At 42.7% G+C, this 12,609-nt stretch overlaps 1 protein-coding gene across 1 annotated transcript; it reads left to right on the forward strand.

Moving 5' to 3' along the window:
* The first annotated feature begins 315 nt into the window (after nucleotides 1–315).
* LOC141089223 (taste receptor type 2 member 40-like) lies at nucleotides 316–1,296 on the forward strand. The gene has a single exon (XM_073575545.1). The coding sequence runs from the start codon at nucleotides 316–318 to the stop codon at nucleotides 1,294–1,296; it is 981 nt and encodes a 326-aa protein (XP_073431646.1).
* The last annotated feature ends 11,313 nt before the right edge of the window (nucleotides 1,297–12,609 follow it).

The raw sequence follows: 12,609 nt of genomic DNA on the forward strand, positions 1-12,609 counted from the left end.
AAGTATTGAGATGAAATTTTGTTTCTGACCAAATACTTATTTTCCACCATAATATGCAAATAAAATGAAAAACAAAACAGACAATGTGATTTTCTGGATTTTTTTTTCTCAGTTTGTCTCCCATAGTTGAGGTCTACCTATGATGTAAATTACAAACGCCTCTCATCTTTTTAAGTGGTGGAACTTGCACTATTGCTGACTGACTAAATACTTTTTTTCCCCACTGTATATAAAAAGTATTTAACTAATGAGATAGACTGAACTTTCCAATGTTTCTTTGCAGCTTGAAGGAAAGCTAATGTTATAGCACAAATTATGACATCTGTTTTTGTCCTCACATCCATGGCTATCTTGGGAGTTACCACCACTTTGGGAATCTTCACGAACTGTGTCATTGTGTCAGTTAATCTTATGGAAAAGGTGAAAGGCAAGAGTCTCGGCTCTTCTGACTTAATTCTGGTGACACTCGGTCTGTCCAACATCACATTTCAAATTGTCATGACGGCAAATGACTTTCTAAGCCTTCTGTGGAGCGACCTGTACTATTCAGATGAAGTCTATGCCACTTTTAATGCCTTATTATTTCTTCCTGTCTATGCAAGTTTCTGGTTCACAGTCTGTCTCTGTGTTTATTACTGTCTACAAATAGTCATATTCACAAACCCTTTCTTGGTACGCCTCAAATTAGAAATCCCAAAATTGGTTCCGTGTTTCCTTGTGGCTACTGCTCTTACATCTGTGGCTATTAGTGTTCCAGCTGTATGGAGTACATACAGAGAATTTCCAAATGAGGGTGCACCTACTAACCAGAGTTTGGAAAGCAATGTACCGAAATTGAGCATTGCCTACTTGCTATCCAGCAATATTATAGGCTGCTCAATCCCTTTAATTCTTGTGGGAATTTCCAATTGCCTAATTCTTAAATCACTTAGGACTAATAGTAAGAACCTTGAAAACAGTAACAGTTCCGTAAGTCCACGACCACGAACAGAAGCTAGAGAAAGAGCAGCTAGGACGGTTGGCTGGCTTCTAGTACTCTATCTATCATTCTACATCTCAGAGATCATAATGTTTGTGGACCTTTTTCCTCCAAGCAGTGTTGGATTTTGTGTTTGCTTGATGGTCATCTACATCTACTCCCCAGCACAGTCTGTCATCCTAATTCTGGGAAGTCCAAAGCTAAAGAAAGCAATACAAGTTTTCTTCCAAGTTTTACAGCATTGTAACTATAAAACAGTTGATAATCCAAAGATTCTTTTCATTACTCTCCAAGTTCACACTGTTTTGGATGAATAAAGATTCTGTGTCTAACAATATAACATAATCTACATTATGTTTTATATTTTTATTCCATAAAATTTAGCATAATTCTTAATTCTGGAAGGCTTTTTTGAGAAACGTTTTCTAGACTGCAAGCTTAAATCAAAGAAAAGCTTCTACCGGTACTTATTTTGTGGTCCACAAACTTTCCATTAGCCTGGGCCCATATCAGTTCTTCTGTCACAAGACCTATAAAGGCATTTATGGGATTTACTATTCAAGTTTTACCTTTAAAAAATTTAAACACATATGCAGGTTTGTCCCATATGTACTAGGCCTAATAATCTCCATTCTGCATGCCAGCTTCATGAAGACTGATTCCAGAGCATACCTCACCCTAATGAATAGGAAGCCAATTCACATTTACCACTTCCTAATGCCAAGTCAAGGAAAATCTTATAAAATACAACCCAGAAGGTCCATAAACTATTGCTGGAGACATTTCTTAAAGAGTATCTTTCATGTCCCATACTGCTATTAAGCTTCAGATACAGTGTTAGTGTGCACGTTAGTAGCATTATGAAGGTGCCCGGCCACAGTACTGAAAGTGTGGCACCCAGGAGAAAATTAATTTTATTATTTCTCCCAGGAGTTGCCGACTTACAGTCATGCAGGCACTCAAGAAAAAACAATGGCTGAAAGGACGCCTTAGCAGTAACTGACAGCCGGCTATGCAGTGCATAATTGCAGAGAACAGAAAGGATAATACCAGCTCACTGTTGAAATTTGTAGGAGTCCAGAGTGCACGGAACCATGAGCAATTGCAGGAAAAAGAGGAAATGTTTCAGCGACGCGTTTCGTACACAGTTGTTCTTTATCAAGCGTGATAAAGAAGAACTGTGTTCGAAACGCATTGCTTGCTCCTGTCCATTATATTTTCAATTGTTTTTTGATGTAATAAAGATTACTCTGAAAATTTTACCAAAAGCTGGAACATTTCCTCTTTTTACTTAATTACAAAGCCAGCTGCCATTCAGTGTGGTGCATTCCTACAACTGCCGTTCTCATTGCTGTGAGCAGTGACTGCAATTGGCATGCATGACTGGAAACTGGCAACTTTCAGTACAGTGCATAGGCACATTCATAACGCTATTAACCTCTTAACGACCAGAGGTATTTTTTGGTTTTGCATTTTCATTTTTTGCTCCACTTTTTCCCAGAGCCATAATTTTTTGTATTTTTTGGTCAAAATGGCCATGTGAGCGCTTGTTTTTTGCAGTACAAGTTGTACTTTTGAATGACTCCATTGGTTTTACCATGTTGTGTACTCGAAAACAGAAATTTTTAAAAAAGTGCAATCCCACACTTGTGTTTTGTTTTGCTTTTTTACTAGGTTTACTATATGCTAAAACTGACCTGCCATTATGATTCTCCAGGTCATTACACGTTCATAGACACCAACCATGTCTAGGTTCTTTGTTTATCTAAGTGGTGAAAAAAACTTTATTAAAATAAAATAAATTGTGCCATTTTCTGATACCCGTAGCGTCTCCATTTTTTGTGATCTCGGGCTGAGTGAGGGCTTATTTTTTGTGCGCCGAGCTGACATTTCTAATGATACCATTTTGGTGCAGACAGGATCTTTTGATCACCCATTATTGCATTTTAACCCCTTAACCCCCAAGGGTGGTTTGCACATTAAAGACCGGGCCAATTTTTACAATTCTGACCACTGTCCCTTTATGAGGTCATAACTCTAGAACGCTTCCAAGGATCCTGGTGATTCTGACATTGTTTTCTCGTGACATATTTTACTTCATGTTAGTGGTAAAATTTCTTTGATATAACATGCGTTTATTTGTGAAAACACGTACAGTATATACTCATGTATAAGCCGACCCCCGTATAAGCCGACCCCCTTAATTTTGCCACAAAAAACTGGGAAAACTTATAGACTCGTGTATAAGCCGAGGGTGGTGCTGCACAAGGCTTAGTGGTGATCCAAAAAGATGCTCCATAGATAAATATCCCCATGAAATGCTGCAAAGGGGTTAATGGTGGCCCAACAAGATGCTCCAAGGATAATTACCCCCATATATTGCTGCACAAGGGTTAATGGTGTCCCACTTAGAAGCTCCATACATAGATACCCCCATATGCTGCACAAGGGTTAATGGTGGCCCAAGTAGATGCTCCATACATAAATACCCCCCATATGCTGCACAAGGGATAATGGTGACCCAAGTAGATGCTCCATACATCAATACCCCCATATGATGCACATGGGATAATGGTGGCCAAGTAGAAGCTCCATACATCAATACCCCCATATGATGCACAAGGGTTAATGGTGGCCCAAGTAGATGCTCCATACAAAAAATACACCCCATATGCTGCACAGGGGTTATTGGTGACCCAAGTAGAAGCTCCATATATAAATACACCAATATGCTGCACAGGGGTTAATGGTGCCCCAAGTAGAAGCTCCATACAAAAAATACCCCCCATATGCTGCTGCCGCTGCTGCTATAAACAAAAGAAAAAGAAAGACATACTCACCTCTCCGTCGTTGGGGGCCAGGTGCCGGTGTAGCCGCTGGCTCAGGCCCCCGGCACTGGCTATATTTAGCATTCCCGGTTCCATTGCTGTTTCCCGGGTCCTGTGCAGTGACATTAGCAGAGGGCGTGTACTGACTACGTCACCGCGCCCTCTGCTAAATGTCACAGCCAGAGGACCCGGAGACAGCGATGGAACGGGGAGCGGCAAGTATTGCTCTGCTCCCCGTCATACTCACCACCCCCCTCCTGGCGCCCGGTCTCTTCATCCCCTGCTTCCAGCATGATATCAGCGTCCCAGGCTGTTCCTGCATTCAGCGGTCACGTGGTACCACAGCCGCTCATTAAATATGTGCATATTCATGAGTTTAATGAGCGTTACCACATGACTGCTGAATGCAGGAACAGCTGGGACACTGAGATTATGGGGGAAGCAGGGGGGCTGCAGAGACCGTACCAGGAGAGGGGAGTATGGTCTCTGACACCCCCACATATGACTCGTGTATAAGTCGAGAGGGGGACTTTAAGCCCCAAAAAATGGGATGAAAATCTCGGCTTATACACGAGTATATACGGTACTTAATAAGTAACATTCCCCACATGTTTACTTTACATCAGCACAATTTTGGAACCAAATTTTTTTTCGTTAGGAAGTTATAAGGGTTAAAAGTTGACCAGCGATTTCTCATTTTTACAACACCATTTTTTTAGGGACCACATCACATTTGAAGTCATATTTCTGGGGTCTATATGATAGAAAATACCCAAAAGTGACAACATTCTAAAAACTGCACCCCTCAAGGTGCTCAAAACCAGATTCAATAAGTTTATTAACCCTTCAAGTGCTTCACAGGAATTTTTTGAATGCTTAAAAAAATGAACATTTAACTTTTTTTCACAAAAAAATTAATTCAGGTCCATTTTTTTTATTTTACCAATGGTAACAGGAGAAATTGGACCCCAAAAGTTATTGTGCAATTTGTCCTGAGTACGCTGATACCCTATATGTGGGGGAGACCCACTGTTTCGGCGCATGGCAGAGCACGGAAGGGAAGGAGCGCCATTTGACTTTTTAAACCAAAATTGGCTGGAATTGACATATGACGCGTTTGGAGAGCCCCTGATGTGTGACCCTATTTTGGAAACTAGACCCCCCAAGGAACTTATCTAGATGTGCGGTGAGAACTTTGAACCCCCAAGTGCTTCACAGAAGTTTATAATGTACAGCTGTAAAATTAAAAAAATCATATTTTTTTTCCACAAAAATGATCTTTTCACCCCCAATTGTTATATTCCCAAGGGAAACAGGACTCCAAAAGTTATTGTGCAATTTGTCATGAGTACGCTGATACCCCATATGTGGGGGTAAACCACTGTTTTGATGCATGGCAGAGCTTGGAAGGGAAGGAGCACTGTTTGACTTTTTCAACGCAGAATAATTTTATTATTTTTCCTTAACTAAGGGGGTGATAAAGGTGGGTTTGATTTATTATATATACCAGGTTTTTATGTTTGGCAGCTGTCACACGCTAAAAGATGCTTTTTGTTGCAAAATAATAGTTTTTGCATCACCACATTTTGAGAGCTATAATTTTTCCATATTTTGGCCCACAGAGTCATGTGAGGTCTTATTTTTGCGAGATGAGTTGACGTTATTATTGCTACCATTTTCAGGCACATGATATTTTTTGATCGCTTTTTATTCCGATTTTTGGGACGCAGAATGAACAAAAATCAGCAATTCATGAATTTCTTTTGGGGGGGGCGTTTACACCATTCCGCGTGTGGTAAAATTGATAAAGCGGTTTTATTCTTCGGGTCAATATGATTACAGCGATACCTCATTTATATCATTATTTTATGCTTTGGCGCTTTTATATAATAAAATCAATTTTATATAAAAAATAATTATTTTTGCATTGTTTTATTCTGCGAGCTATAACTTTTTTATTTTTTCATTGATGATGCTGTATGGTAGCTCGTTTTTTGTGGGACAAGATAACGTTTTCACATGTTAATTTTTTTTTTTTTTTACTTTACTACATTGTCCCAGGGTGGGACATTACTATATAAAGCCAGATCGCTGATCTGACACTTTGCACAGCACTGTCAGATCAGTGATCTGACAGGCAGTGTAGGAGGCTTCACAGCGCCTGTTCTCAGCAGGCACTGAGAAGCCACCTCCCTGCAGGACCCGGAAGGACCCCGTGGCCATCTTGGATCCAGCGGCCTGCAGGGAGGAGGCCCTCAGAACAGTGCGATCACATCCCCCCTCTCTGCGCAATGCTTCCCTATGCCCCCGGAACACTGCGATCATGTTTGATCGCAGTGTGCCGGGGGTTAATGTGCTAGACCGCTCCTGGCACATATAGTGCCGGGTGTCAGCTGTGATAATCAGCTGACACTCGGCTGTGATCAGCTGCTCTCTCCCCGTGAGCGCAACTGATCTCTATGACATACTATCCCGTCCATGGGCATTAAGGCCCAGGATACATGGATGGGATAACACGTCAAATGTCGGGAAGGGGTTAATGCAATATCACGGCGACCAAAAAAACTTAATTCTTTCGTTTTGACTTTTTTTCTCGCTACGCTGTTTAACGATCAGGTTAATGAATGCGGCATTACCAAATATGTGTATGTTTTATTTTTTTATTGTTTTATTTGGAATGGGGAGACTAGAAGCTGCCATAACCCAATTGGCTCTGCTACATACAGCCAATGATCAGATCACCTGTATGTAGCAGAATTGCTGATTTGCTATGATCGCCGACCACCAGGTGGCTCTCATAGCAATCCGGCACTGACAACCAAAAGACCTCTGGTTGTCAAGCCACCGGTGGGCAGATTTCCAGAAGCGCATGTTAAATAAATGCCACTGTCAGAGTTTTACAGAGGCATTTAACAGATTAATAGCCGCAGGTGGATGGTGTTTCTACCCGTGACTGTTTCAGGCACATGTCAGCTGTTCAAAACAGCTGACATGTGTCAGAAAAGATGTGGGCTCACCGCCGGAGCCCACATCAAAGGAAGGGGGGTCCAACATCGGCGTGCATTTACACCCGATGTCAGAAAGGGGTTAACCTGCATATTAAACCTATATCTGCAGATTAATAGCATTATCGGACATGACAGGAGCCGCTTAACCCCTTAACGAAAAGAGATATTTCAGTTTTTGCATTTTTGTTTTTTACTTTTTATTTTTTCATCAATATGGCCATGTGAGGGCTTGTTTTTTGAAGGAAAAGTTGTACTTTTGAATGACACCATTGGTTTTAACATATCATGTACTGGAAAATGGGAAACAAATTCCAAGTGTGGCGAGTTAAATGCTGCTGTCTGAAATTGACAGTGGCATTTAACTATTTAACAGCAGCGGGTGGATCTCGATTCCACATGCTGCTGTTGCGGGCTCATGTCAGCTGTATAGATAAGCTGACATGTGCACGGAAATGTGACTCAACACCGGAGGCTGCATCAAACAAGGGGAATCTGATGTGGGCGTACTATTATGCGCAACATCGGAAAGGGGTCAAAGTATGTTTATTGGTGCAATAACTAGAAGTCAGACACATATGTTGCATAGTCTCTGGCTACCATACTACTTTTTCAGTGGCAACCCTAAAATTGACAAGGTAAAATAATTGGTGTACTGTATGTGCTCTGGAGCCCACCTATTTTGGATATAAATTTATAACGTAATCATTTCATCAATAATCTGATAAATAACCACTGAGACACACTGTTAAGTCAGTCAATAAAGAAGTTGTTTGCAGGTTTTTTCTTGGAAACAAGACCATCAACCGCATATGGAAAAAACTGGCTCACGGATGCACAGTAACAGTCCTGACATGGAGAATCTTGAAAAAAGGTCAAAAGATATGGAAACCCTGACATTTTCATGCATTTTCCTCTTGGGTAGATGTAATTCCTATATTAAGTCTTGAACTCCTTCAGTGGGGTTTTTCCAACCTTTTAAAATAACATCATATGGCTCTGCTGCCTCCCTGTCATCCCTAGAAACTGTTCAACTTTCCCAGTTTTACTCCCATGAACTATTCTCTGTAATTTAATGTCATATTGCTTTGATGTTTTGCTAATCAAAATTGTCACACTTGACTCATTTCATTAGGATTTCTTAATGTTATCAACACTCCAATGTCTCCGATCTCATACACATGTGTACACTCATTCTGCTCATTTGCTGTTCAGTATATGCACTTGATTTTACTGTAATACTCTTTTGAAAAAATGCTATAAAAATATGGCTTTAAAAACAAAAATTCAGTTAAGGCTAGTTTCACACTAGCGTTTAAACGACGCGCGCACGGCGCCGCTAAGCCACGCCCCCTGCCGGCTCCCTGCCCGCCCCTTCCTGTTATCGCCTCCTCCGAGCGCAGAGGGCTGCATGCGTTATGCGCACCCTATCTTTAGCATAGGGTGCGCAGGCCGTGCGCAACTATGAATATAGCGTGCGCTGCGCATTTTTGGAGGTGCGCCGTGCGCGCCGAACGCAGCATGTTGCATTTTGGCGCGCACGGCGCACATTCAAAAATGCGCAGCGCACACTATATTCATAGTTGCGCACGGCCTGCGCACCCTATGCTAAAGATAGGGTGCGCATAACGCATGCAGCCCTCTGCGCTCGGAGGAGGCGATAACAGGAAGGGGCGGGCAGGGAGCCGGCAGGGGGCGTGGCTTAGCGGCGCCGTGCACGCGTCGTTTAAACGCTAGTGTGAAACTAGCCTAAGTTTTTCAACACAAACAAACTAATAACTGCAAATGATTAAAGGGAACCCATCAAGACAGAAGTCAAACATAAATTAGCGTGGACATGCACAGCACATCAGCTTTCTTCATTACTGTTATAAACGTGTTCACACTCACACCAGTGAAACACCCCGATTACAACTAACTGGCCCCTGTGCAGACTAGAAAGACCCTAGCCAAACAACTGAAAAAAAATCACCTCGGACCTGCCTCCCTAAAATGCCATCCAGAGGTTTCTCCTACCTCCTGAGGAACCAGAAGGGAGGCTGCAACAAACTACCAACAAAAGGAAAGCAAAGTGTGAGGAGAGATAAAAGAACCCAAGGTGAGAAACTAAGACACACTCAAATAAACTGAAGGAGTAAAGGTTAAGGAGTACCAAAATAAATTTAACAATTAAGCCTTTTCAAGAACTTAACACAGATAAAAAGAAAACGTGCTGGGAGGGAAAACAAACCAACTTACTGCAACAATACAACAGGAGTTTACTCAGCAAGGTAAACCCCTAAGATAAAGAGCCGGAACTCCTAAATGTACATCCACCAAGAAATATAACCAGGAAGGAAGTGTATAGAACGAATATTATATAAAGCACCACCCAGAACGTGATAGGGCAAACCATAATGGAAAACATCTGGAAAGGCGCAAACCAAGAAGGGAGAATAAGGACAAAGGAATAATCAGCATTTGGGCTAATAAGGCTAAGGGCTCCTTCCCTACAACTAAAGCTAGGGGTGCCCTAGCTATAACTGCTCCCAGGATTACTTCTGATGGTGAAGACGCCAGGGCCACATGTCTTACTGAGCTCCTGAATCTACCCTTTTATGTCCCCTTCCTCACTCAGGGAAGTGTGGAGTTGTAGTTTACATGAATACACAAGAAAGACTAAAACAGGAAGGCAAACAGGAATAAATGGAAATACCAATCATACAAATATGAACTCACAAACAACACCAGCAAGTAAAGGAAGGAAAAAACAAATAGGAGAGGATGAGGATATGCACACAGACAACTCACCAAGCAAGAGTGTCCTGAAAAACACTCCTCCTCATGCCTCCTCAAACAACCAATACCTCTAACTGCAGAACTAGGCAGTGTAAAATTCTTGCATGCCAGAGGCGACTATATAAAGCAGAGGGGAGTGGCCAACACTGAAAAGCTGAGAGTATCAAAGCAAAAACACTTCCCAGAGCTCTCAACTGAACAGATTAACTCCTGCACTGCTAGAAGAGACCTTCACTGTTTAATATGAAGGTGAAGTACTTCTAATCAGTGTAGTAGTATAAGAAATCAGACAGCGCAGTCTTGTGGCCCCTCTCTGTCATGGTAAATCCATGACACAGGGAGAGAAAGCAAACCAACTTATTGCAAGAATGCAACGGGAGTTTACTAAGCAAGGAAGTGAAGAGAAGGGATACCATATAAAGCCCCACCCAGAACATGATAGGGCAAGCCAAAGTGGGAAAATTGAAAACACCTGGAAAGAAGCAAACTAGGAAGAGAGAATACGAACGAAGGAACAGTCAGCATTTGGATAGGGAAGGAAAAGAGCTATAGTTCAATGAGCAGAAGAAACGACCATGAAGTAACAGGTCACCGGATCGAAACCCCAAACTGAGCCATCACAATTACTACCCGAATCATAGCAATGCACTGCTGCAGTGGGAGGAAAGATGGGAACAATAGAGGCAACGGTGTCTCTGGGCTGGAACCATTGGGACTGCCACTTGTGTTGCAGGGGGACAGAGAAACTGACTGGGACAGACCAGGGATTTTGGCGGGAAGACAGGAGCTGCGGCAGATGAAGGTTTGCTCCCTCCCTGTGGGAAAACCAACAGATGGCAGACTACGCTTGAGTGTGTACTACCCTGCATCTAGCAACAGTGCCAGTGACTGCTTATCGCTGCTGGATGCCGACCCTGCGCCACCACAGGCAGGAAACGCTGACCGTACTGCACAACACTTTACCGCTGACAGCTTAAGGGACACAACCCCTGTCAGAGACTTCAACTCTACAGCCGCAGCTGCGGCCTTGAAACCTGATCCCTCCTCCTCATATGTTGGAACAACAGCCACTGGTACCCGGACATACAGCAGCCCACCAAAAGTTCCCAGACTCTTCGCCGCCGCCAAGAGACAGTGCCTCCGGTTCATTCAGGACCGCTTCCTCAATGTGACACGCCATCTGCAGCGCCATCGAGGGATCTTCCAAGAACCTCCCTCCGGATGACAGAGTCTAATAAGTTGAACCCTACGTTTTTCTCCTTCCCCGCCATTTGCAGTGCTTTTTTTGTTTACCATTGTTGACAGCTGAAGTCAGGCTGTCACCACATTAAACTGTACTTTCACGTATCTGCCCGGGCAATACTACTGTGCGTTTTGTACATTTCAACTCCCTGCATGGAGAAAGCTTTGTCTTGTATAAAAACACCCGTTAACACTTGCTCTGCCTCCTGCTCGTCACTGCATCCTACGCACCTGCTAGTAACCTACACTGCCACAACTGCAAGTAATGACAGTGAATAGTGGAGAAATGGAGCATACTTGGAGCATATTGGGCTTCTGCAGACTGTCAGGTAGAGATGTCAGTAACATGACCCCATTCAGTATCATTACTTGCAATGTTGCATTGCAACTTTTTTCCCTAGGTCACCGTGTAGCTATAACTTTAGCTATATATAACCTATAACTGTAAGACCGGGTGAACAGGCTCACATATTATAAGTCTGAACCTGCTGGAAGTGTTTGGATGCTAAGGAGCAGAGTGCAGCATGTCTGTGTAGAGGTCAGCCAGGGCCGTAGTCGTGGCTAAGTTCATCAGGCCTTGTGTGTCCTGTCCTTCCAATACATAAAAATCAAGCTTCACTGTCAGCTTACCTGCCTATCCGTCCCCTGCGCCGTCAGGGCCTGTTCTCCATTCTTTATTGTCACCTCTGGCCTCTTCTGAATAAACGAATAAGCAGAGACACAGTCCAGGTGCAACTAAAAACGTAAAACTTTACTTTCATGACTTTGCAGCACACCCAGATTCATTACAATATTATTCATAGCTTGTACATTTACACATTACTTCGTCTTTCCCTGCACTCCTCTCCTTGTCACACTGCACATGCCCCTGAGTCGGACTGTTTCCAATTGCTCCTCAGCATCCTCCCTGGCCAGCTTCACTGCATACGGGTATTCCCTCAGCCATTTTGCCCCGGATCTGTGGGCATCAGCCCAAGCAATGACCTGCCACATGGAGAGTGACCTGCCCTGTAGTGCTACGGCGACTTTTCCTGTAGCCCAAGTTCCTGTAGCTGTTGCCGCTGCTGTATCTGTAGCTAAATTGCCCCACTGATTCTGGATGGCTGGCCTCCTCCTTAAATGTTGCGAGGTGCTGAGTAGATTGGGCATTTAGCCCACCCGAGCACTTCGGGCTACCTAGCCCTGACTTACTCTAATGAGGAACTTTTCCTGTCTTACACCTCAGCTAACCCCTCCTATGTTAACTATTAACTTTCTATTGAACTCTTATCCTACACTATATACACTATTATATCTCCATCTAGTGACCTAATAACAATACTATGTTTTTCTATACAACACCTTAGGAATAAATACATAGCAGCATTATGTACACATCGCTACAACATTATGAGTCAACAATATACAGTGGGGAAAAAAAGTATTTAGTCAGTCAGCAATAGTGCAAGTTCCACCACTTAAAATGATGAGAGGCGTCTGTAATTTACATCATAGGTAGACCTCAACTATGGGAGACAAACTGAGAAAAAAAATCCAGAAAATCACATTGTCTGTTTTTTTTTCATTTTATTTGCATATTATGGTGGAAAATAAGTATTTGGTCAGAAACAAAATTTCATCTCAATACTTTGTGATATATCCTTTGTTGGCAATGACAGAGATCAAACGTTTTCTGTAAGTCTTCACAAGGTTGCCACACACTGTTGTTGGTATGTTGGCCCATTCCTCCATGCAGATCTCCTCTAGAACAGTGATGTTTTTGGCTTTTCGCTTGGCA

The sequence above is a fragment of the Dendrobates tinctorius genome, unplaced genomic scaffold (genome assembly GCF_039654945.1).
Source record: "Dendrobates tinctorius isolate UK_male_01 unplaced genomic scaffold, ASM3965494v1 ptg000044l, whole genome shotgun sequence".
Classification (NCBI taxonomy): domain Eukaryota; kingdom Metazoa; phylum Chordata; class Amphibia; order Anura; family Dendrobatidae; genus Dendrobates; species Dendrobates tinctorius.